This window comes from Pimephales promelas, chromosome 5, assembly GCF_988280905.1.
Source record: "Pimephales promelas chromosome 5, fPimPro1.hap1.1, whole genome shotgun sequence".
In the NCBI taxonomy this organism is placed as follows: domain Eukaryota; kingdom Metazoa; phylum Chordata; class Actinopteri; order Cypriniformes; family Leuciscidae; genus Pimephales; species Pimephales promelas.
This window is the reverse complement of record NC_142773.1, coordinates 32368947-32395385: the sequence shown is the minus strand read 5'-3', so window position 1 is coordinate 32395385 and position 26439 is coordinate 32368947. Positions and strand designations below refer to the sequence as shown.

Sequence of the window (26439 nt, the reverse complement as noted above, 5' to 3'; positions counted from 1 at the left end):
TTATTCTGTCTTTGATGTTTTTCAGAGACAGCAATGGATTTAAGTAATGCATTTAATAACATTTTGCACATTTCAATAAATGAGAACTAAAACTTGACATTTTGGGCAGAACCCCCTTTTTTTACTTATGGGTGATTGTTAATGGTAGTTAAATAGAAAAATAACTGAAAATAAATAATTTAATAGAAAAGATAATGCAATAAAATTTATCTGTATACTTACTATGTCAACATCCACAATACACTTTCACAAAAAACAGCAACAACACTCTAATAGGGGCATTTCCTCATAGATGTACATATTTTTCACACTACAAGAACTGTGCATGCAAACATGCAGGAGCATTTTCATGCCAGCAACTATGAAAAACAACACGCATGTACTTCTGACAGCTAAAAAGATCTTGGACTGAATATCCCAATCCCATCGTCTTTATGCAACAGTACAGTTACACAAACCCTGTAATGTTAACAGAACTATACATTTACACTATAAATCACGATCATAAAACATATAGAATGACACACTAATATACTCCAGCTGCACAAGTAAGCTTGCTTTTATGACTCTCAATGAGAGACGCTTGTGTTTGTCCACAGACATGCAAGCACATGACACAAATGGGTAGGACGCAAAACCAGGATTGCTGCAGAATGTTAGTCTGTCTGAATCACATGACTTTTTTCCTGGAAAAAGGAAGATAAAAATAAAACCTGGTCACAAGAGAGCTAATAGGTCACCATTCAGCTTTACAGATTATTAACAGTCTGACAAACTAAGAGCAACACAATAAAGGCAGGAGAAACAGAAAAACACAACAGACAGATACCAACTAGAAGATTAATGCCTGTGGTGGTGTTGTGCGCAAAAATGGGGACCAAACGCTTCCTCTTAAGCAAAATCACTCTGATCGCATCCATACTAAAGTCAGCGTCCTTCGCTGTTCAGAGTCAGTAGTTTAATGAAACACAATCAAGCCTGAAAAAGTCAATTTTACCCGTATATTTCCCTCCTGATCGATGTGTTTGAAATGATGGCTATGACCACCATCACATGCCAAACCATCCCCCTAAGCCTTGAGCTGCACGGTTTCCCTCATGTTCCTGCTGAGCAGTGAGATGTGCAGTTCCTACAAGAATGACGACGGAGCTGAACCCTGCAGATGGTGGAGGTGGTGCTGTGTACAGCACAGATTCGGTGGTTTCTGTGTCCAGTTATAAACGGAGCATCACTCTGCACTCAGACGGTGGAGAAGTCATCTTGGCAGGCGGAAGCACGACGTGTGGTTGGGCTGCATTTGGTCATCATAGTGATTTGGGAGCTGAAGTTGAGGCCGTTGCTTGCCATCGAGGGCTGCTGGTACTTGGTATCAGCTCCCAGAAATCTCTGCATGTGCCACCGCCTCCACTTTCGTTTAATCTCAGACTGAACCTGGACAATGAGAGAAAATTCCAGTTATTTTTGCTAAAAGACATTTATGATGACAAGAAACAAATTTAAGTCATGTGTTTCCAAACATTTGACTGGTAGTGTAACTGGCATGTGCAATTCTCTCTGATTTTGGTCATAAATTGTGGTCATATTACCTCTCCATTTAGAAAACAGTATAGGACAGCGACACAAAATCCCTGAAGAAAAAAAAAGTCAGTAATAGTTAAATATTTTACAGGTTTATGTAAAACAAAACTCAATCCTTATAATCTTTTTTTTGAATACCAAAGGTCTGAGAGCTATAGGGAGGTGGGTGCCTATTTTTTTTAGCTATATATCTATTAGCTATATATAGACATATCCCGGACGAGCCCCCAATTTTCACTGTTACGTCCCAGATGTAAAGTTGTAGGGAGTCGACAGTGAAAAGAAAAGAAAATAAACGTGCCTGTTCCCGTTCCCAGCCCTGTACGACAGACAAATCAAATTGCAGTTCAAAAATGTATTAACAGGATAGATGTATAATTGAAAAAATTAAACAAAAAGTAAAAACTAAACAAACCTCAGGAGGGGGTAAAGCCAAAATAACAAACAAGTACCCTCTGACTAGTTGGGGAGTACTAGTCAGAGGGTACTTGTGTTTTTTATTTTGGTTTTACCTCCTCCTGAGGTTTATATTGTTATACACACACACACATATATATATATATATATATATATATACGTATATATGAAGAGTTCAGATGCAAAAGCCTCTAAGTGCCATTTGAAATTTTCTTCTAGAATGATCATTTTTATCAAGCTTGTATATTTAAGTTTAGTGATTTCACTTAAATGGCAATGATAATTACCTATTAATTGTTATTTAAGTGAAATTACTGAACTTAAATATACAAGTTTGATAAAAATCATCATTAAAGAAGAAAATTTCAAATGGCATTTAGAGGCTTTTGCATCTGAACTCTTCATATATATATATATATATATATATATATATATTGTATGAAAAATTCAAGATGTTTTAATAATAAATCAAATCAAATAAATTACCATCTTAGACCACAAAATCAATCTTATATTTGAACTTCTAAACTAAAATTAAATTTCTGATTTCTGAAAAAGATGGATTGTAAATGTTTAAAGTATTTAAGGCCATTTTTGTATATCCTCATTCGACCTTTTCATCTAGCAGCAAAAAAAAAAAAAAAAAAAAAAACATGGAGGGAATACATATCACTGGGCATGCCTGGGGTTGAGGCAAGCTGGCAGATCCCACGGTGAGTCTATTGCTGTGGCAAATCTTAGTATTCTATTGGCATTTAGGACATCCAAACTAGATAAGCAATTGCAGTTGGGGGTAAAAACATGTATCAGTCCACAGCTGCCTACCTGGAAAGACCCCAGGATCAAGTCAAACACCAGACGCACATAAGACTGGATGTGATGAGGCATAAAGGCAAAGATTATGTAGTTTAATCCAAATAAGGGAATCAAAAGTAGAGTTGATTTTGCAAGTCTCCTGGAAATCAAAAGAAATGGCATATGTTGGAATACTTTTGTGTTCATATTGTGCATTTAAGTTTATGGTCTAACACAAAAACTCACGAGTACTGGTGTGATTCATTTCTCCCAATATCCCGGGAACTGATTTTCTGACGAAGTATCCGTATGATACAAATGAAGAGAATAAAGTTCATCTAGACAAAAACAGATTAGGACCTATTTGAATATTGCTTTCACCACTTGCCATATTTGTTATACTGCCATATTGGAATTTAATGCTGCTGTACGGTCACTCACCAGTACTGTTATCAACGTAGGGGTTTTTATAATCCACCACAGATGATCGTCAATAAAATCCCAGCATCTGTTAAAAGGAAATACGTAGAATAAATCTTCGGTGATGGAGCAAAACATTTGGGCAAAACAAGTAAAATTCTCATTCATTTTCTGATAAAGAAATTTCTTTTCAGCAATAGCAAAACCATTTTCGACCGATCTAACTTGAGCTACAAGGTTGTTACTGACGTTATCAATCTATATATTTATTTTTTCCTCTTTTTGAAAGATGTGAAAACACTCATGCTATTTGAGCAAATGCGAACACAAAAAATATATATTTAATGTATTCTCTCATTCACTGCTATAAAGGTTTACCCAACTATGACGACCTTCCAATTCTGAGAAACCCGGAAATGTGAAAAGAGTCAACCCTGAAGGGTTAAACATCATTTTTACCATTGAAACAAAGCTGGTTGATATAGTTTATTTTCTTAAACTCGTTGTTAAATAAATTGTTTAAAATTAAAAATGAATGTGGAAAAATATTTACAAACCCAAGGATTCTAAAAAAGTGGACAGACACTGTTGATTGACACATGTGAGATTTAATGCAAAAACAAAGAATTTATTTTTTTTTAAATGAGGAATTATTTTCAAATGTCCACTCCTATGAGCTCTCTTCTAAGTATATTATTTTCCTCTTTTTTTCAAATGTCCTTTTTTTCAAATTATTTTCAAATGTCCACTCCTATGAGCTCTCTTCTAAGTATAGACTACTGACCTCCATAACAGCATGTCATTTATCATCAAGGAACAGCCTTGAGTGAAATTTACAGTGTCAGCTATACTGTAGCTATCGACAAAAGGTGTGCAGAAGACAGAAATTCAACTGAGCTCATAAAACTCAAAAACAGTTACATCCTTACTCCATTTGTTACTCTTAGGTAACAGTGAATACATCAAATATTTTTATATGGTTTTATAGAAACAAAGTGTTGTTCTCTGAACGCTCCATTTACTTACCCAATATCATGTAAATACACTTTTGTAATGCTCCAGATTGTTATGAAGACACCCGGAACTCCTGTAACACACATATCGACTAAATATTATCAGTATTTGAATACATACAGTTTTGAAGGCATAAATTAAGGCATATTTCCAGGTATTCCTTATTTAATTGGCCAACACATTAGGAATTCACTTAAACAAGTGGGATTTCCAATTAGCCGCAAATTTTAATAGATCCTCCTGAGATACAGATCGGCGCCTGCTTATCACATTATACAGTCCTTAATTTAAAGAAACCCTAACCCTAACACAATATAGTGACGTCAATGGAAAGGTTAACTGTTAAATCTCGAGCCTAGGTCCTATTGACTTTAAAGATACATTTTTCATTCATATTTGACAGCCGTTTCTCTCCTGTCGTGAAGATTTACGAGACCGAGGGGTCATATATCTTAATTTCACTGGCACTGAGATACATGCACATACACACCCCATCCAATGAGAATGTACCACCAGAAGTACTTCCTCTCAGAGAAGAAGGACACAGCCAGAAGAGCGTGCAGATAAAGACCCTCCACCAATAACCAGAAGAAACTGGCTATGACGCCGTACTGGAAGAAAACCACCGCAGCCTTGCAGCCCACCTGTAAAATGCAGAGAGGATTTTGTTTAGAACTATTATGCACTTGTGTATATTATAACAGGAACTGCGGTCTTGCATGTTTACCATGTACTTAAACAAAGAGAATGCCTTTGCGCTGGTGTGTTGCATGCGCTTGGCACTAGAAAACATTGTGCAATACTTCTAAAGAGGGGCATTAAAAAGAGTGTAAACACATAAAGAACTCTTCATGCTGGTCTGTTAATGTTTGAAACTTGTAGTACACTGACTGTTCAGATATACTAGATGTAATTATCACCTAGAAGTTTTAATAATTATTGCAATAATCACACAGACATAAACAATCTATATAGGGAATCCATTTTAATTAAGGACAATATCCAACTAAGCCTGATTCCTCTACGGGCTGCTTAAATGTCAAACATGTTGTGGTGACCTCGCAAGGGTGTTTACGGAGGGGATACCGTGCCATCATGAGTGTTTGAGCACCCTGTTGTGACAGATGTGACATATTCTGTTGGCCAACAGCTGCGTCCAGGCTACTCAAAGCACTCAGACACAGATGAAGAGTGTTTATAGGAAAACACACAGAGAACACGGTATCAAACCTTTACACACACAGGCCGTCGAAAATGTAAGCTTTTGTAATAACCCTTTGTTATCTAATAACTCTTTATTAACGAAATGTTATTATTATTAACTTTTTTAATCCGAGCACTACACATATGCTATTATTATGTAAATCGCACTAAATAAGCCAAACATTACCGTGATGCTGGGTAAATACAGCTTCGACCATATCCGGATGAGGGAGGTAATTTACAAACTCTTCAAAGATCTTAAAGGACAGCTCAAACACAGCTACGCCTCGCCACAAAATGAGATTAATGAGCACTTTACCAACTAACATTTAAAGAGCAAACCTTGTGACGAAACATTAGAGCAATTTGCTCCTGACAGTGTATCAATTGTGGAGTCTGTGCTGTTTGTTTCTTACGTTAAGAGGGGGGGGGAATCAATTGCATTCACCAGGTGCAGTTACATTCAGCTAAGAAAGCAGAAATAAATTAGAACGCAAGCAAATACACCTACTGTATATAACCTAATGAATGTACTTTATGTGGTAATATTCAAGTGAAAAATATGATTTAAAATCACGATTTTTCTCTGGATGTAAACATTGTTTACAATACCTTACTTAAAAACCACTTACAAATCCATAGAGGCATTCATCAGGTTCCTCCACCTCATACAGGACAACATCCTTCATTATTACAGCCACAGCCTTCAGTATAAAAGACATGAACAGGTGAATATGGATGTAGTTCCTTGTGCAGTGCAGTTTTCTGGAAAGCAAAGACAGAAACTCAGTGGTTTGTGAAACTAATTGCTGAAGGATTTACATAATAGGCTCTGCATATACACTCCGTTCCAAATTAATATGCAAGTGACGTAGCAGTGGGATTTTGGTACAATAAACATTCATATTTGAGTTTTTCAAAAAGGTGTTTGTTTGTTTCATTTCACACAGTCTCTTCTTTTCACAGGTCAATCTCACACAGGTCTGTTGAGTATTTTGCCAGGTCTTCTTAGGTCAATGGAAAACTTACTTAAAGAGTTTTTTTTCTTTTTTTCACATTATTAAGCAAGTCACAGTTCTCATGCTATATGGGGAGGAAGATCGTTTTGAAGATAAAAAGCATAAAATGGTGCAATATCATTAAAAAGTCTTGCAAAACAACTTATAGAATAGAGCGAAAAGATTTGTGAGCGATTTACGAGACCACCTTGCCAAAAGTGGAGGTACAAGTGATGAGAAAGTTGTTTTGTTCCAATTTGTGGGTCGGTTGTGTTCTCACTACAAACGAACCGCTCCAGGGTTTGTATGGAATCGACTCGGCTCGGTTGTTTAGTTCCAATTCAGAGTGCGATTGTTGTGTTCACATACCAAACCAACCGGGCCAAAAGGGAAACGCCCCTGTGTTTCAGAACAACGTCTCCAAACGATCCAGGGGTGAAAGCATCCCAATGTCAATGAGACAGAATTTTTACATTAAGACAAAAGGTCTACATACAATAGGAAACTGTTAGGCCCTCGCCCTCCCACAGGAGATCGATCTAGAGTTGATTGCATCCAAAGCACATTCACAATGTAAACATCTGACAAAAGATGACTAGAAATAGGCTAATATTTCAACTGTTTGCTGTTCAGCAGTGGCTTTTTTATAGCTGTACTTTTGATACAATTCATTTGTTTGACAGACACTTCCCTTAATAAGCTTTTATCTGATCGGGCTCTTCTGTCCTTTAAATCACTCACAAATCTTTCGACAGTTTGATAATCTCTATTTAGTTTCCACAAAATATTAGTTGTTTTCATGCCTTTTGAAAGATATTGCACCATTTCACCCTTTTCATCTTCATAGAACGATCATTCTTCCATCCCATATAACATAATAACTTGCTTAATAATGTGGAAAAAAAAAAAACTATTTAAGTAGGTTTTTTCAATTTACCTAAGAAGACCTGGCAAAATAATTATCAAACCTGTCTGAGAATGATATTGATACCAGTTGTCTAAAAAGATTAAAGAAATAAACACTTTAATAAAAAAAAAAAACTAAAATATGAATGTTTAAATGTTTATTGTACTAAAATCCTACTGATATGTCAATTGGATAATAATTTGGAACACACACACACACACACACAAACACATATATACATATCAAATACTTAATTCATAATATTTCCATAGGCTAAATTACTATCTGCTCTCAGAGTGTTTTTCATTCATATACTGTATACTGTTGATGTTGAGGAGAGCAGGTTGAAACACACTGCCTGTGAGTAGGAAAATCGTATACTATGTATGAGAGCTTAAACATATCAAGACTCTCAAGAACTGTGTTCCTGTTTAATTATGTGTGATGTAAGCTAAAAGAGGAAGCTGTTCAATACACTTGAGATCTGGCTTCGCCTCTGAGGTCACTGAGCGGGACATTCGCAAAACACCAAGCCATTTTGTTTGGGAGGTTGTGCAAGAATGGAAACTCTGTATAGTCCAATCAAATGCCTGAATTGGTGCACTTTCGCAATGTATTGTTAAATGTGATATAAAACAGGGCATTTTGAACAAGGTCTTCTGGCTTAACACCAGTGTGATTTAGCAGAACACTGATTTGCTGCTAAATCACAGCTGAATCAATCACATAAAATGTGAGCATCCACTGAGGAGAACAAAACTATCAAATCTGAGTTATTTGGGAGTTTCTTCCTAGTGAGAAATGCAAAAGCCATAAAGAGCCAAGTTCGTATGACTCCTGTCCTATAAAACACATCAATGGTATATTTTGAGTTGTATTTGAGGATTTACCTGAAAAAGCACAGGATAATGATGGCAATAATGAGGGATATAAGAGACACAGCGTGACCAATGGTGTATCCAATTCTCACAGAGGCCAGGAATTCACCCTATGAGGGAAAAAAAGTCAATTATAGCCTTCTCCTTCTGTCTATACGATAATTTCTCTATTGTGCGACAGAGTCCCGTGGTTATGACACAACCGTTTGCCTATTTTTACAAAAACAGCTTCTAAGGGCCAAAACGTAAGATACAAAGTAATGGAGACTTTTATACATGGTCGTGTTTGTTTATAAATAAATAATGGACAAATGGAGTCTTTGGACGCCTCAGAAGTAAAGTTATTCGCTGTCAAAGTGACGCCAAAATGAATGGAATGCTAACAGCAGGTGATGGTCTGATACAATGGCGGCCCCCAAGGGAAACTTCAGTTTCCGGCTGATGAATTACCCCCTTGGACAAATGTCGTACGTCCATTCAAACTATATAGAAAATATTTTATAAATTAAGTAATTAATTATTTAAAAGAACTACCTATTTAGAGAGTAGATTTCGGATGCAGCCACTGTCAGAAACCTTCCCCAGGAACTAGGGACTTTGGGGTGGTACTCGGTGTGTTGTGACCCCAGGTACCTGGGTCTAAATTAATTTTGGGGTAAAAATGTCAAGGTAGTACTTTTTCAAAGATCACAAACTTTCGGAGGTGGGACTGGGGCTCTGAACATGCTGATTGGCTGAGTTCACGAAGCATTTTGATTTTAACCACCGTTTTTTTCCCCCAACCAAGTCAGTTGCAGTACGTGCAGTAAGACTTGTTTGCTATTCAAATCAACGATGGACTTCAAATAAATTCAATCGATGGGCCGAAGACGAAGTTTAGTCTTTATTAAGCTTATATACAGAAGATGAAATCCAACGTGAACTGGAAACTCGACCGCAGTCCTATGTCACTGCACTAATTTGCCTTATCTTTAGACCACAATGGAAATGCAGACAGCAACAGGTCTGAGGGAAAAAAGTTCCTGGGACAGATTGTTCCGGGTAATTTCAGTGGAAACGTGGCTATTCTTATATAAAGAGTCTTAACCTTTGGGCACCAACCACACATTGCATTAATGGACTTATTTTAGATTTAAAAGTGAACTCGATTGATGTTGAAGCCATAGTCTTGTGGGCGGCGTTCCCAGATATAGCACAACAGCACTTCAGGTGAACAACATCATAGTCCTTTCCCAATACTGTGCCCCTCCTGTCTCTTTTTGACTGTCCTGTCCAACAAAGGCAAAAATGCTAAACAATATAACTTAAAAAAATAAAACTTGATTGATTGCGTATTTGGTACCTGTGAAAATGTATGTACTTACTAATTAAAACACACTGGATGCCAATCAAAACAATGAAATAAAAAAAAGCCTTTATACGCACAATGTTTCCATCCTCTGTGATATTTGGGTCGAAGCCACAGTTGAACGCAACGGCAACTGGGTTGATTTCTGTCCAGCCATTGTCAGTACAGCTCTTCGAAATGTTTCCTGCAAATGGCAAAAGAGCGGTGAATACGTTAAACTAGAAGATTCAATCACAGCTTAATTCTTCCATGTAATCACTGCTACTCAGGCACACTTAAAACGCATAGCCAAAAATGACCTGACCGATTACTGCAAAACAAGCAAAGGAAATGAGCACTTCATGGATCTCAAGCGGCCAATGAATTAATCAACAGGAAATTACTTACATCTACAAAACTTGGAACACCTTAGACCTATCTTATTTTTTTGATGTTGCAACACCCAATTTTATCATTGAATTTCACAAGCAAAATTTAATGGAATTATCTGACATTTTTTGGAACGGTTTTCCTTGCACTTTGGAGAAGCAAATTCCAGCGACTAGTCACTGTGCTAAATGTTAATTGGCTTGAGAATCCTCTCAGGCCTGGAGGACCTCAATGAATTGAGCTGATTTGTGAAGTAGAGTACACAAGCTCATCATCAGGTAATCACACTCTGCAAAGAGGAGGAAAAATAACAGATGTAGTCCTGTCGGTCTTATCGCTGCCTGAAATACCAGCTGGAAAATCCTTTTACTCACTAGACACATATGACATTCTCATAATGACCCTATAGATCCTCCTCTCACTTTTCTAAACCACTTGTAATGTCTATGTCACGCTTATCAAATTCATGACCTTTCTGCCATAGACTTGAGGCCAGGTTTTATGAGGGTTGATGTCACAAGAGAAGATGAATAGAAAAGAATGGAATTTCAAAAAACAGCACCTCCTAAAATATTCCCTGTACTACGAGGAAAGGGTTGTAAATTTGCCTCTGACTAAACCAAGTTAAAATGTCATGCAGATGTCTCACTCTGCATTTGGAAATATGTAGTTTTATATTAAAAAAAAATAAATGAAAAAGATAAAAGTTGCATATACTGTTTGTCACTGGTTGTATTTTCAACTAACAAATTTCCAAGGGGAAAATTTTGCTCACAATTAAACAGATCATGAATAAAACATCAACTTCTTCACCCCTGAAAATGTTACTCTCATTTGTAAGAACCTTGTCATCCTTGGGGAGAATTAGGGCATCAAAGAAGGTAGGCATGAACCTTTAGAAAACACATCAGGATCCACTTAACAGAGAAACATAACAGTATACCGGTTTTCATGTAAATCCACCGTGCATTAATCATATCTTTGTAACAAAATGTCATAAAATCAGCTAGCTAAAAAAGCCTTTAATGAATAGCAACAAAGGAACATTTTCTCCAAGCTTCCACAATTAATTGACAGATTCTGACCACCCCATTCGGACTGTTCACCAAGCCTTTAAACATGTTAACATGAACAGAGAAGCTGTTTTCTATTTCTGAAGTTACACATCCTATTAAAATGGCTCTGTGGGAATCAAGAGAGGGGGGGGGGGGGGCCTCACTGCAAAACATTTTTTTGGAACGTTTGATATGCGTTTGGCAAGTTGTAGCGGTGATCATCTCCCTCAGATGGGACAGCTTGGAAACCTCATTATCAGTCTGCCAGCAGTATGTGTAGCTGATGATGTTTTACCTCTGAGAGCGAAAATCTACATTCAGACAAAGTGAGGATTGGGGACATTCACAGTGCCTGCAACAAAATTCCATCAAATATGAGCTATTTTATAGTGATGATAACTAAAACAGATTATACTCAACAACCGCTCCTGCTCAACTCAAATCAGCATCCAGAGCTTGCAAAATCCTTCAATAGCTCAATTTTGTTATTCCTGTCCATGACAAAAGCACTGTCGTTCAGTTTGTTTTTCCTACATGACAATCTCCTCATCAAAATACATGTGCATTAAAAACGCATAAGATTGTCTGTGTAATCTTAAGCAATGGGGCAAGTCCGAGGCAGATAAGCTACTTCTGCTAGAGGCTAGGTTTGTTTTCAATGAGGGATTGTCAGAAGAATGCTTTCATCATCCCGAAAGACAAGACAATGAGGATTGTCAGTGCCGTGTATGAAGATGTGGACCGAACTAATCAACCTGCTGTTATGTTATTTCAAAGCGGGCCTTTGAAGAGATCGTCTGCCTCGAAGCACGCTGCAGAAACACACGCTGGGCCTCAGATTTAAGCTTGCTCCAGTCAGAATTTACACAAGATTCACTGCCAGCCTGAAGGGAGAGAATGGGGGTTCTGGTTCTGGTAAAGTTTTGGTCCTTCCTTGGGCAAGTGTTGACAGAAACATGACTTGTACAAACATGAATCTGACTGGGCTTTTGATTAAGCTCTTTGAGCAAAGTGTTATTACAGCAGATTTATGCAGTGAAGGTGGGTGTTTAGGTGTGTCCTTCTCTTTCAAATGCAAGCTACTTGATGTATTGTTATGACAGCGGCTCCAAAAGTGGATCTGTTGTGAGAAGTCATAAGAATGTGGATAATTAAAAATAGTATTGAGTAAGTTCAACACAAGCTAAACTCAATCCAACAGCATTTGTGGCATGCCTCCAAAAATAATGGTCACATTGATTGAGGTAAGAAAAGTTCGCTCCAGTTGGTAAACTCCTTCGAGGTTGGTCCGTGGATGTAATAAGTAAAGAGATTTTGAATTTTTTTTTAAAAAATATGAATGAATGAATAAAAAAAGCTCTGCCTTCTTTGACGTGGTAATCTTCTCCAGTTCAAAACATGAACACGCTGAAGAGCTGCTTTTTAGTAGAAAATTAAGTTGTATTTCTAACTGAAAGGGACGCTGATGCTGTTTTTTTTTTTTCAAGTTAAACAGTGTAAAACTGCTTGCTTTAAAGCAATTCATTGTATAAATTAGTTTATAAACATAACGCAACTTGACTGGAATACCGAATTGCAGAGCTTGTGCAAACATGTCCTCATCGATCAGACGCTTTCTTACCAGCTGTTTTCTAACTGCTGTCATTTATGTTGTTTGTTGAATGGAAAGTGTGCATCACATACTTACATACTCATCTAAACAGGATGTTCGCTAACAGTATACCTGCTGGGCACGTATTTCGTAATTTTTTTTACCCAAAGAACGAAAAGGAACTTTGCGAGTATATCTGGGCCTTTATAGTCTTGTGTTGTCAAGATGACAAAGTTTTAAAATTGGATAAGAACAATTTCAAATAGTGTTAATCTTACCTCTTAATCTTAACTTTTTAAACAGTATTTTATTTTTTATGATTTTTTTTTCTTATATTATTGTTCACTAAAATTATTAGAAATAATTTTGGCAATTGAAATATAGCAGAAATGCAATAAGATGCAATTGTAGATGAAAATCTTTCAAACTTCAAATTTTGACAGTTGAAAAGTTTAAATAAAAAAATGTTTAAATAAAAAAAGTTTAAAAGTTTAAAATTAAAACTGAACTAAAAATGATTTAAAGCTATACAGAAAAATTAAAAAACATAAACCTATAAAACGACATAAAAAAATTTGAACTAAAATTTTGAATGATATTGAAAACTGAAAATCTAAAAAATAAAAGTAAATTCAAAATACTAATAAATACTATAAAGTATAGAAATAAAACATTCACCTCTATTGTAAGTGATACAATAGTAGCCCCCTTTATTTTTAGAAAAAGAAAGACCAATGGAAATTAATTATTGTAGAAATCAACATTAGCCCACACATTCTTGATTGAGCTTTACTACTGAACCATGAACTTTGTGTTTACCTTTGCTTGTGAGCATGTAAAAGTAACGTAGAACAGCTCTGGTTTGGTAAACTTTACTTCCTGAACATTTATATGGGGTGTCATCATGAGGTCATTGCCCTATTGACAGTGTGTTTGACTGAAGCATGAAAGTGAAGTCTGAGTTATGAGCAAAGAAACCACTCTGAAAAGTTGAGAAGATTAATGACTGTATGTTTGCTGTAAAGCTCCTGGGTAAAAAGTTCACATGTGTTAGGACACTAGAAGCTCCACCCTGAATAAATTTACGACATGTCCCTGGATCTGTTTGCTGCCAAGTTTCGTAACTCTTGTTTTCCATGCTCCTATAAAAATGAATTGCCTTTTGATTGACCATAACACAAGACCTGGTAGATTCTTTTGAATCTGTAATCTGATACTACAAGTGGACAGATTGAGCTTCAAGAAAGGAATTTGACTTCTGCTGGATAATATAGGAACAGCTGGAATACTGGAATTGAGATTTAATCTAGAGGCTTGACACACAAAGCATCAGTGCTATTAGGAAAGAGCCATAAACAAATATTTCTACACACACAACAGTCATAAATGGCTACATTTATGCAATTAAACCTCTTAAATGTCTAAAAATGTCTTTTTAACTGTTTTGTTGTTCCTGTCGTTGTTTTGTGGATTTATAAATGCAGTTCTCCCTAATTTCACACTTATTTCGCTTGATAGGTGTTAGTGCTCTCTATAAAATAAATGCCACTTGGGTTGATATTTTGTTATATAATACAAATATTCAAGTGTGGCCAAAAAATGAAATAAAATAAAATCAAACCCACTGTCAGTAAGGGAACCTACACAATAAAGCTTTGATGGATAAAAATGTGTATGATTCATTGTGAGGCCATTAAATGAAGTGAACTGGCTTTCCAAAAGCTGGTTGCATAAATTTTGCATAGTTTCAATGAAATCAGTGTAATCGCAGCAAGTAGTGCAGAGTAAACTCTACTGCGTACTGTAAGCACCCTAATAAAACAATTCTATCTAATATTATCAACATTTACATCTGAATATCTTTTAAACACTCTTTCTGGGCAATAAACAAGGAGCATTTCTGGGAAATATGTGCTTAGGAAAACAAACGTTTCCTTTGATTGGTCCAGAAAGTCTCAATCTGTTTGCTATAAATTAATGAGCATTTTTGTGTCCACTGGGTCCATACATGTCCTTTGTTCTTCCCTCTGGTTCATAAATTGTTCCATCAACATGTTATATGTGCTTCTGTCTCCCCTAAAATCCAGCTTAACATTCCCAGTCAGTAAGTTCTCCGTTTTTTCCCATCACATGAACATCAATTCGGCCAGCCCCCAAGCTAACATCCAGGTCTCTTCCTATTCACATCTGGCCTGTATCACAGCTCACCAAAGGCTATCTCCTGCATGAAATCTACAAGATAAATCCACTGCATTTCACCCGGTACCATCTAAATCCCTCAATCCATGTTTGGGATTTCTTCCAAAAAGCACTTTCTCAGAGCACTCAAGAGTTTCACGGGAAAGGCATGACCCTTTCAGCTAGACGGAGATATGACCTGGAAGCTATTAGAAATATGTAAACAATTCATGGGATGATCATAAATTAAACAAATCAGGGTCATAAATTAAAAACTGAAATTTTGACAGAAAGTGCAAATGAGAAGAAGCATATTCAAATAAATGTTTTCTATAGAAAATAGAGGCACATATTCAACATATGGCAAGCCTTTATAAGAGCTCGGCCAAAAGTGCTGTATTTTTAAAGATGTGTCATTACAGAAATGGCCCCTACATAAGAACTGCATGGATGTCACAGCTGCTTTTAAAGTAAGATCACTTTGAAAACCTTATTGATCCACACAGTCATTTTCCTTTACAATTTCATGATTATTGAGCAACCCACCCTCAAGAAATATTGGCAAACTTAACTGCCATAGACTCCTCAGTTCCTCTGGACATTTCATTTCAATATGACTTCTTTTACTCCTTTGTGTGCTTGAGAGGGAAAAGGAAAATTTAAGAGCCAGGGTGAAATCAAAATAAAGATTATTGCTGAAAATATGAAACGAAGGCTGTTCCATTAACTTTATGACAAAAGGCGTTTTTTTTTTAATTCCCCAGACAGTTACAAACACTAAAATAAATCAAGGTAAGGTTTCGTTTGAATGACGTCTGGCATGATATGAGTGCTCATGTTTAAACCTGTCCATCAAAGGACTGTATGATTGACAGGTATATTGGACAGTCTAGAAGAGATACGTAAGTCAGCAGCGATCTATGAATGCAAGCTAGTAAAATTATGCTGAAAACAGTTTAGTTCTTAGCCAGTCAGCAAATAGTACATAAGTCAAGGACTCTAAAGGACATTCACTCATACAGCAACATAATATACATATATACATAATACATATGAGCTTTCAAAAGGGGGTTTTCATGGGGATGCCATAGAAGACCCATTTTTGGTTCCCCAAAGAACCTTTCACTGAACAGTTCTTAAAACAACCATTTTTCTTAGTGTAGAGAACACACATAAAGAATCTTTTCTACTATAAATAAACTTTTGTATAATGGAAAGGTTTCATGGATGTTAAAGGTTCTTTTTGATAACATTGATGCCAAGGATGAACCTTATTTTTAAAGGAGTAGTTCACATTTAAAAAACTTTTGCTGATAATTTACTCACCCCCATGTCATCCAAGATCTCCATGTCTTTCTTTCTTCAGTTGAAAAGAAATTAAGGTTTTTGATGAAAACATTCCAGGTTTTTTCTCCATATAATGCACTTTACTTTACGAATCTTTTCCCGATTCAATTCGTTCATTTCGTTCGTTGAATGAACCAAATTACACGAAAAAAGATTCGTTCATTTTGACGAACGAGTTCGAACAGGAGAGTCAAGAATGCGCATCACAGAACAGAGCAAGGCGACCATTTGAGCTAATAAAACTAAATTGTTTTTTTAAATGAGCGATCGTTTCGCTTGATAAGGCCCTTATTCATCGTCTGGAATCGTTTAAAGCCCTTTGATCAGTTCGCAGTTTGTACTGAAACTGTCTTTTGGACCTTGAACCGTTTGGTTACAGTAAAGTGCATTATATGGAGAAAAATCCTGGAATGTTTTCATCAAAACCCTTTATTTATTTTTTTTGACTGAAGAAAGAATGACATGGTCATCTTGGATGACATGTGGGTGAGTAAATTATCAGCAAAAGTTTTTTTTTTTTTAAAGTGAACTACTCCTTTAAGACTGGAATGAAACATCCACATAAATCGGAGGTTTAGAATGAATCATGTTGCCTTTCTAAACAATCCCATACCTTCTGTTTTCACCTCACAAAGTCAAGTATAACTCATCAGGTCAAATATAAATTATACACTACAGTTCAAAAATTGGGGTCTATTTTAAAAAAAATTTATAAGAAATATATCATGCTCACCAAGGCTTCAAACATATAGAAAAAAAGTAATATTGTGAAATATTAATAGAATTTCACAATAAAAATACTAATTTATGTAAAAAAAAAAATACTGACTCCAAACTTTTAAACAGTAGTGTGTGTATGTGTGTGTGTGTGTGTGCTACATTAAAACACCCTTTTATAAAAGATGCAAAAAAAGATATTGTCATGTCTAATTCTTGGTATCCATAAAAACAAAGCTTCATTTCATGTTCTGTTGCTAAATACACAGCTAATCCTGATTATCCTAACGCAACCACAAAAGGCTTACTATTAAAAGTTAGCTGTGGCTTTGCTTGTTTGAATAAATTACAGCAGTCATGAATTCTCAGCAAATAATTGCCCACCACGTTCTCCCTAAAGAAAGTCACATGATTACAGTTTGTGTGTAAATATCACTGCTAAACTACAGCAGCTGGTCCCAATAACAGAGACAATCTTCTCGTCTCCAGAGCTATCAAAGACTAATCAGAAGAACTCAGAAAAAGGCTTTGGCATAGTCTTTAAGTAATGTGATATTGGTTATGATGCTAATTCAGTCATAATGAGGAGATTTGCTGTCTCTGAAAATAAGTCTCGAAAGAGGTTCCTGCACTATAGTGACTTTAAAAGACGTTATCAAGAATGATAAGAAATAGAATAATATTGAAAACACAAGGAGAAAGACAGGAGGTATATTGAAATACATTTTGCATCTCTATATTTATTGGAAAAGACATTGACATACCTCTCTGATCACTGACATGGCTGAAGTAATTTGGACATGGGATGGTGACCAGCTCTCCAATCCTGGCTGATGGCCAACACGCTCGATCCCATTCACCTGTGCAACCTGACCATAGAAATGAACTGATTAGGGGATGGAAACTTACAAAATACTGCTACCTAATCATGTTTTAATTGGTGATATGGATCTGGATTGTCTCTTTAATTGGTCAATAGAATCCTGTACAATTATTTTGGTTCTTGACACATCAAACTTCCATAAAAAGCATAAAATCGGTTTTGGAATTACAATTTAAAGAAAATTTAAAAGTCATTATGTAACGTAAGTAGCAACAGATCTTTTCTTTCGTGTTGTATTGTACTTAAAAAATGAAGAGTGGGGAATTGGTTAGCTCAATACATCCATCGGTTGTTGATTGAATGCATGGAGTAAAATCTAAAAGCAAGTTTTAACTTGATAAGAGAAGAAAAGTAAGAAAGGGACTAAATGATTAGAGAAGTCCGGCAAATGTCACCGGGCTCAGCGTCAGGAAGTATCGCGGGGCATCAGCTCTTGCGATCTAACATATTCCTTTACGGCACTGCACACATACACGTCCCCATCCAGGAACAAGGTAGAGAGGGATGGAGTTTGTCCATAGAGAGTTTGTCACACTATCGTCACTATCGTCATTGAAACATCTCGTGGTACGGATGTTAACTCCAGTTAACTCTAGTAGAGCATTCATTCCGTTTGTTTGTTAAATAAGAGGCGATATGAAATGTGTTGTTTATGAAATCAAGTGACCAAAGTACTCGTTGCCGCTGCGATCAGTGGCGCGGATACAGTGTTCTGTTGTGATGCGCACAGTCTTCACACGGACGCGCGCTTCAATCCGTTGCGGGGACTGAGACTCTCTATATTAACAAAAAAAAACGTGTCCCTGCTTGATATACAACCACTAATAAACAATCGGTTTTGATGAGGAAAATAAACTATACAACTAGTATGGATTAGAAAGAAGAACCCAGAACCTCTGACACACTTGTCAAAAGTTCTGCCACTGGACCATTAAAGTTCATGGGGATAATGGTCAGGTCTATGTGTTTAATCATGTGAAAATTCTCACCACTAACAACATATATTAGATCTCATTAAACGACAAATTAAAAACAATGTACTATTGTGCGTGAGTGGTATTTATGACAGTAATGTTAAATACAAGTACTCCACAGCGACTCTAGGGGTCGCTGTTTGACAAAAACGGGATTCCTGCATGGTGTCCCTATAAAAATGACAAATTTTAATATAAGAACATATGCATGGATGAATCATTCACGATAAGTTCAATAACATACATTTAGATAACAGATAGGGTGAGTTTAAATTGTGTTACGCCGTTTGATTTTTGAGCTGATGTAATTCCATAGTTAATTCTTCGGTCTGAGAATCAAATAACTGATATCAGATTTTTATAACAGACTGGGCTACATGAAAAAGAGAAACCAATCAAACACAATGCCATGGGATTGAGATCAAGTACATCTGGGATTATCAAAGTACATCTCACAGGCCGTGAAAACAATTTGCATATTGGTCTAAAATATATTACTCAAGGGAGATTTGTAATTGAGATTTACATCACAGGACACACAAATGACAACACACAACTTTGACACACTAGCCACAATCAGACCTCAGTTTCACACAACTAGCTTTTGTAATTGCTTTGTCCATTAAGAACAAAATCAATATGAGATTAGACAGGAATAGGCAGCATTTCTATTTGATGAGGTACATGCCCAATAGACAAGTTCTGAAGCTCTTGGTGAAGTCTACAACCTAAGACACCTACGAGTTTAATTCACTTTGGCAGTCTGGATAAAACTCGATCTCACTAGTGACCTTTTTTTCATGTTTTTCCATCATCACAGCAGAATCAGACTTTAATTTTGAGGTGAAATCTTCAGGACACAAACGAAGATATTTTTGATTAAATCCGAGAGCTTTCTGACCCCCCATAGACTACAATTCAGTGTTGGGTGTAACTAATTACTAAGTAATTAGTTACTGTAATTTAATTACTTTTCCCTTGAAAATGTAAAGTAAGGGATTACTCTTCATTTATCGGTAATTTAATTACTAACACAGTCTCATCCCAAATCGTCATATAACTGACGTTTTGGGACGTATTTTGACCATACGTCAATATCCGCCTTTTTAGGGCCCCCTTAAACGTCGGTAGATGGCGATCCCGGGCCGTCATACAACTGACGCTTTACCTTTAACGTCAGTTAGGTGACGGGTTAGGTTTAGGGTTAAGTTTAGGTATGGGGTAGAGTTAGGATCCCATAACCTCATCTACCGACGTTTAAGGGGGCCCTAAAAAGGCGAATATTGACGTATGGTCAAAAGACGTCCCAAAACGTCAGTTATATGACGATTTGGGATGAGACCGGGTTGTAATTACAGTTACCTCTAATGTAATTGAGGTAAAAAATACTGTGTATAGATTAATCCGATCTCACAGCGATTCGTATGCATTTTATGAGGTGTCTAAATATTACGACCGCACTCGTACAAATTCGTATGAATTATTGTAAAATATGTATGAAAAAGTGTGAAATGTCTTGAGATCAGACATAAAACAATAGTAGGTTTAACATCAAAATGTATTGTCTGATGTTAAAAAGTATGTTTTTATAATGTAACCTTCTCCACCTTGGTCTGTTTAAGGATAATTCATGCAATTTTATAGTATTTATTTGAAAGAATTAAAACACATTCAAGTCTATCCTTGTATTATTCAGCTGGTTGAGATTGATGTGGGATTTTGAAAGTAATTAGTAATTAAAAGTAATTAAATACTTTTTAGAGAGAGTAATTAGTACAGTAATCTAATTACACTGTTGAAGAGGTAATTAGTAACTAGTAAAATTACTTTTTTAGAGTAACTCACCCAACACTGACTACAATGTAATCATTAATTTCAAGGCCCAGAAAGGTAGTAAAGACATTGTTGAAATAGTCCATGTGACCACATTGGTTCAACCTTAATGTTATGAAGCAGAGAATAATTTTTGTGCGCAAAAAGAACAACTTTTTTCAACAATTTCTTCTCTTCCGTGTCAGTATTTTCACATAGCAAACACAGTGTAGCGGGTCCTGGTTCAACAACAGAACGGTGGCTCAGTATTGGCCGGCTCCTGCGTCAGAATTAACACAGTCTCATCCCAAAAAGTCATATAACTGATGTCTTGGGACGTCTTTTGACCATACGTCAATATCCGCCTTTTTAGGCCCCCCTTAAACGTCGGTAGATGGCGATCCCGGGCCGTCATACAACTGACGCTTTACCTTTAACGTCAGTTAGGTGACGGGTTAGGTTTAGGGTTAGGTTTAGGTCTGGGGTAGAGTTAGGATCCCATAACCTCATCTACCGACGTTTAAGGGGGCCCTAAAAAGGCGAATATTGACCTATGGTCAAAAGACGTCCCAAAACGTCAGTTATATGACGTCTTGGGATGAGACCGGGTTGTCAGAATCATACGCATCCGTCGTGCTGCCCAAGTGAACAGCGACAGAGACTGACACAAAAGAGAAGAAATTGTTTAATAAAGTCTTTTTTTGTTGGCACACGAAAAGATTTCTCGTTGTTTAATAAAATTAAGGTTGAACCACTGTGGTCACATGGACTATATTAACAATGTCTTTACCACCTTTCTGGGAATTGAAAGTGGTAACGTTACCATCTTGGAGGGTCAGAAATCAAAAATATCAAATTTGTGTGTCAAAAAGGAAAGGTCTTATGGCTTTGGAGTGACATGAGGGTGCAATTAATACCAGAATTTTCATTTTTGTGTTGAACTAACCCTTTGATAACATGAAATGTGGCACCATGTGAATCTGGACTGAACTGAATTCTGAGGGTACCACATGGATTTGCTCTCTGAACAAAGTCTAAGATCTAATCATTAAATAGAAAAATAATCTTAAAAAACTGATTTTGTTAGCCGCAAGCAAAAACAACCTGCTGAGCCACAGCTCTGAAACAACCACTGGTTAAATCATGCAGATAATGACAGTGAAAACACCCGATGTTGTGAAGATCGCACTGCACAGAATGACATTTCTGCCTAATTAGCCAGCATACCTTAGTAACCTCTTCTAAAACCTGATAAGTTATGACCCAGAGAAGCAAATACAAAACCACAATTATCTGGCCAATGTCTGCAGGCCGACACCTTTGCAGATATTCAGATAAGCAGCAGAGATCAATTTTGCGCACACAACCTATTTAAACAGATCTTAACACACTTAAAATGATGCTCTAGCAGTATTAGGCCATCCTCATATTCCACTTTATGCGCTGCTTTATGTTTGCAGTGCTCCTGTATGGAGTTATGCTGCTATTTCTAGTTGATGAACATTTCTAGTTGAAGTGATCACAATCTAAGCAGAGAGCTTTAGAATTACAATCACATAACTTACTGTTTTTTATAGAAATTGGTGATAAAATGCTCCAGTAAAACCAATAATTTGTTATCATTGCATTATCATTTTGAAATAAAAACTATGAATTACCATATAATTTATGGTGAGAAAAAGTTAAATTACTTTCCCAGATGTCCCTGAGTGACATCACATGTTTCATTCAGTAATGTTAGGGCATTTTATGTTATAGCATTATTTGAGTGTTGCCCTGATGGTGTTTTGTCTTGACTCTTGAGTATGACCTTGTGCACCTTCAGCATAAGTACTGGACATGTTTTATGGATGGGTCAATAATGATTCATCAAGTGGCTTTCTGTTTTTCCACCTGTATTATTATGGTTATCAATACATTTTAAGTGCAGCCATAGCTGTCGATTTTTACTAAAAAAAAAAAATTAACAGAATATTATTTTTTACAGTGTACATCACCAATAAAGAAATCACACTGTCTTGACATGCATACAGTTGTCATACAGTGAAGGATACGCAGTGTACATACCTGACGTAATGTTTTTCAGCTTGGACAAACACTCCCTTTTCTCCGCTTCTAGCTCCCACATGACCTCACACATCTGGACAGACAGCATCTGTACAAGATTCTGACATGAGGTAAGTTCTCTTGCAATAAAATATATATACATTTTTTTGAAGTTACAAAAAATACTACATCACATTTCCGAATAGCAACAGACCTTTGATCATATTACAATCTGAACATAATTTCTGTTTGGAGAGAATGAAGTGAACTGGTTGCACACTCTCCCTTTTTCTGAGTGTCATCGAGATTTGATGAAGGGTATGACAATTCATGTTGTTCCTTCCATTTTACATAGCCATTTAACAAGTGTAGCATAATACCTGAGCTATGCTGGGCTCTTAATAATGTTTCCTTTTACCTCTGTCGATCCCTAAAGAACTAACCTCTTGACATATATATGGTGGAAAAAAATGTACAACATAAATTATTTGTCTCTACAGCTGTATCCAATTTTCCTTAAAAATGTAGGCTAAAAATATGCTCTCATGGATTCCTCCATAAAGCAGCAGAGGACAGTGAGATTTATGGCAGGTACTCTGTCAGATGAGGCCATTGAGAGGTGGCATCAATCAAAACTTCACTGTAGAGCTATATGGTTACTCCCAAATCCCTATGCTTACAGAAAGTATGACCATCTGGGTCAAATGTTACTCCAGTGTACCTGACCGGTATGTGTGATCAACAGCAGTGTTTTGCCCATCAAAAAGACTCAAAAGTGCCTTCATCATACTCATATTTTACTGAATACCATTTAGTATTATGATTAACATTATTCCATCATTTCTAAACAAACAAAGATCTATAGGTGAAACATACTCATCAACGTACTCAGCACATACATTTTTTAGCTAGCACAAGCCCTATTTTATTGTTTCTTTCTCTTTTTTATAGGTTTAATAAAGCAGAATCTAAATTTTTCACATACTGACAGATCTAACTGAGTGATCCTGCCATTCAGTCTTTACCTTTTTCAATTAAACCAGGTGAAAACGAGCATTCACAACATTTAACTATGTGCAGAGCGAACAATACTGCGTGGGGTGACATGAATTCAGTGAATTCAGTGGCACGGTGAGCTGTAGACCTGAGTCACTACTGTCTGCAGTGAGGAAGGAGCTTATCAAGGACAGTGGACACATGAATGAAAGAGAAAAAAAATGAGAGTTGTTACCATGGCGTCACAATAAAAGAAAACCATTCGATTTCGCAATTTCAAATAGCATGATCGACAATACGACAAGCACTTTGGATGGTGTGCTGTATAGAGGAATCTTCCCATAGTAACTCTGCTACTGCAAATGCATGCAAGTAAATACTGATAGGCAACTGATTTCTCTGGTTAACCTGCATAAATGATAAGATTACTAACATGTCATAAATATAATGATGTAAAGCATTAACATTTCAGCACCTTAAATGTAAAACCTAAGGAAATGCTTTAAGTCATTCAATAAACATTAAACTTAACTCAACTCAAAGTGCCAACTGACCTTTTCTTCTAGAATGATCATTTTTATCAAGCTCGTGTATTTAAGTTCAGTTATTTCACTTAGATGACAATGAAATGACCTATTAATTTGTCATTTAAGTGAAATTACTGAACTTAAATCTACTAGCTCGATAAAAATGAGCATTCTAGAAGAAAATTTCAGATGACACTTAGAGGCTTTTGCATCTGAACTCTCATTTATTTTGATAGAAATCTGACATCCACACTTGCAACTGCCTACAAATGATGCTGTCTTTTTAAACGATTGGGCTGTAAATGACACTGCAAACTCCACACAAGATTTGATTAGCATTCTGTATAAATCATCTTTAATGATAATATCTTTGAATGGCCTATATGCTTTATCAATATATCAGAGAAAGTTTCAGTTTAAGTGAAGTTCTCTTATCTTGACAATTAGCTATGTCCTGCCAGCCTAGTTTCTATCTTAAATTGGATTAATTTCTGACGGATAGGCTAATGCAGGGAAATCCAAATTGATTGCGTTTTACCGCAGCTAGCCGAAAGTCAATATAATAAAGTCACATGAAATGTAGGCTAGTTTCAATTCCGTTAAAAAATCTGCTGTAGGCCTATATAAGAGGAAACGCACAGCAGCTGCTTTGAGACATTAGAGCAACAGATTGAGTCATTTATTTAAATCTTTGTTTAAATTTGAAACGCAAACATTCTTCAATGAAAAAAGAAGAATGAAAAAGCATCCAAACTGTCTATAAATCCTTGGATCTGACATAGGCTATTTGTTTGAGGACTAACTAGGTGTGTTAAAATACTGCATTGGTTTCTTTCGTCGATGACTAATTAAGTTATGGGAAACCGGATGAAATGAAATGTTGATACTCACAGGTCCGAACGAGCAGGCTAGGAATAAAATCAGCATTCGTTTAGATACATCCATTTCAGCCGGCTTAGCAGTTGACTGAGAGCGCTTGGCAAAAGTATTCGTTGCACAGTCAGAGACAAGTTGACGGCAAAAAAAGTAACTGACAAAGAATCCGAAGCGTCAGCCAACTATGCGCTGCGCGCGCGGGCGCTCCGTGAGCGTGGGTTCACCAGTCGTACTACGCGCGAGACCTGTCAATGTTTCTCCTTAATCCAAAACACACTTCATTCATAAACGACTCTGGAATGATGCGAAGCCATTCACAAATGGCGTTTGCATAAACCACGTAGACACCTGACACGCGCGAGGTGGATTGTAAAAATCCAAGGTAGTCCATCCACGTCCTAAACCCTCACTTCCAAAGTAGGTGTGTGTGTGTGGGTGTGTGTGTGTGTGTGTGAAACCCTCACTTCCAAAGTAGGTGTGTGTGTGTGTGTGGTCTGAATAACAGCGCTAAATGACTCATTCTATGTCTTAACAGCACAGATCTGCGCTCTTTCATTAGTGCGCAGATTCTGAACTCTTGTAAACTGCCACCCAATGCGCATCTTTTGCTAATGTTTCTCTTCAATTAAAACTAAAACAGCGCTCTGAACTATTAAACTACCATAGATCTGATTTCTGACTTCTGATTCCATCTGTTTCCCATCGAACATCAACTGTTCTATCAAATTATTTCCTAGTTAAACGGTAGCTATATGTTAAGTAGGCTAATATTGAACATGTCATCATGCAAGACAATAATGTAAACTAGCACGCCAATGTAAATATGTGAGCCCTTCCCAAGTTCCCAAAAATCACCAATAACTCACGGGTGGGAGTGCCTCGGGAATCGAAATAAATGTATTTAATTTGTGGAGAAATATAGAGTTAATCAAAAGCAGATGTATTCCTATGTGCTTGGAGCATGAAATCGATCATTTTGAAAGTATAATGGAGTTTAATAGCCTATAGATTATAGCCAACCAACCGCATGAGCTCTTATAGTGTTGTTTTTGAAAGCCGGAACAACAAGATAAGTGAATGTACCCTACACTCAGTGCATGTGAAATGGTGTAGGCTACATGCCCTAAAAAAATGATATTCCTTTTAAATGTTCAGGGTTCACATAGTCTCAGCTCGCTGATCTTTCAAAAAACTATTTGATTTGCAGATTTAATGCTCATTTAGATGCATTGACTTTATGACATTCTGCGTCAGCACACATAATTGCACCCTTCACCATTACTAACAACAATACTGCAAGCAAAGGATTTATACAACTGGAAAAAGACAAAACTCAACAATTTATGTCAAACATGTGTGCAACTTTTTCTGTCAACCAAGCATTGAGTGACCTTCAGTACACTCCAGCATGGCTAAAAGATCTGTGCACATAAAACAAGCAAAAACATCATGCATTTAATTATTGTATAATTGCATCCTGTTTTTTTTTTTTAATGTGCCTTTAAATCTT

At 36.5% G+C, this 26439-nt stretch overlaps 1 protein-coding gene across 2 annotated transcripts; it reads right to left on the bottom strand.

The window, feature by feature from the left end:
* Nucleotides 1–95: 95 nt before the first annotated feature.
* vipr1a (vasoactive intestinal peptide receptor 1a) lies at nt 96–26403 on the bottom strand. 2 transcript variants are annotated; one of them, XM_039677704.2, is made up of 13 exons: nt 24945–26403; nt 22552–22651; nt 17580–17684; nt 9636–9742; nt 8223–8320; nt 6060–6192; nt 4715–4868; nt 4237–4297; nt 3232–3298; nt 3037–3128; nt 2821–2950; nt 1587–1628; nt 96–1431 (listed from the first exon to the last, which is right to left on the bottom strand). In XM_039677704.2, exons 1-13 carry the CDS (start codon nt 24996–24998, stop codon nt 1240–1242), a joined length of 1335 nt encoding a protein of 444 aa, XP_039533638.1. In that variant the 5' UTR covers nt 24999–26403; the 3' UTR covers nt 96–1239. The 2 variants fall into 2 exon arrangements, with proteins under 2 accessions (XP_039533638.1, XP_039533639.1); XM_039677705.2 differs by having other exon boundaries at nt 22552–22639; nt 24945–26402.
* Nucleotides 26404–26439: the final 36 nt, after the last annotated feature.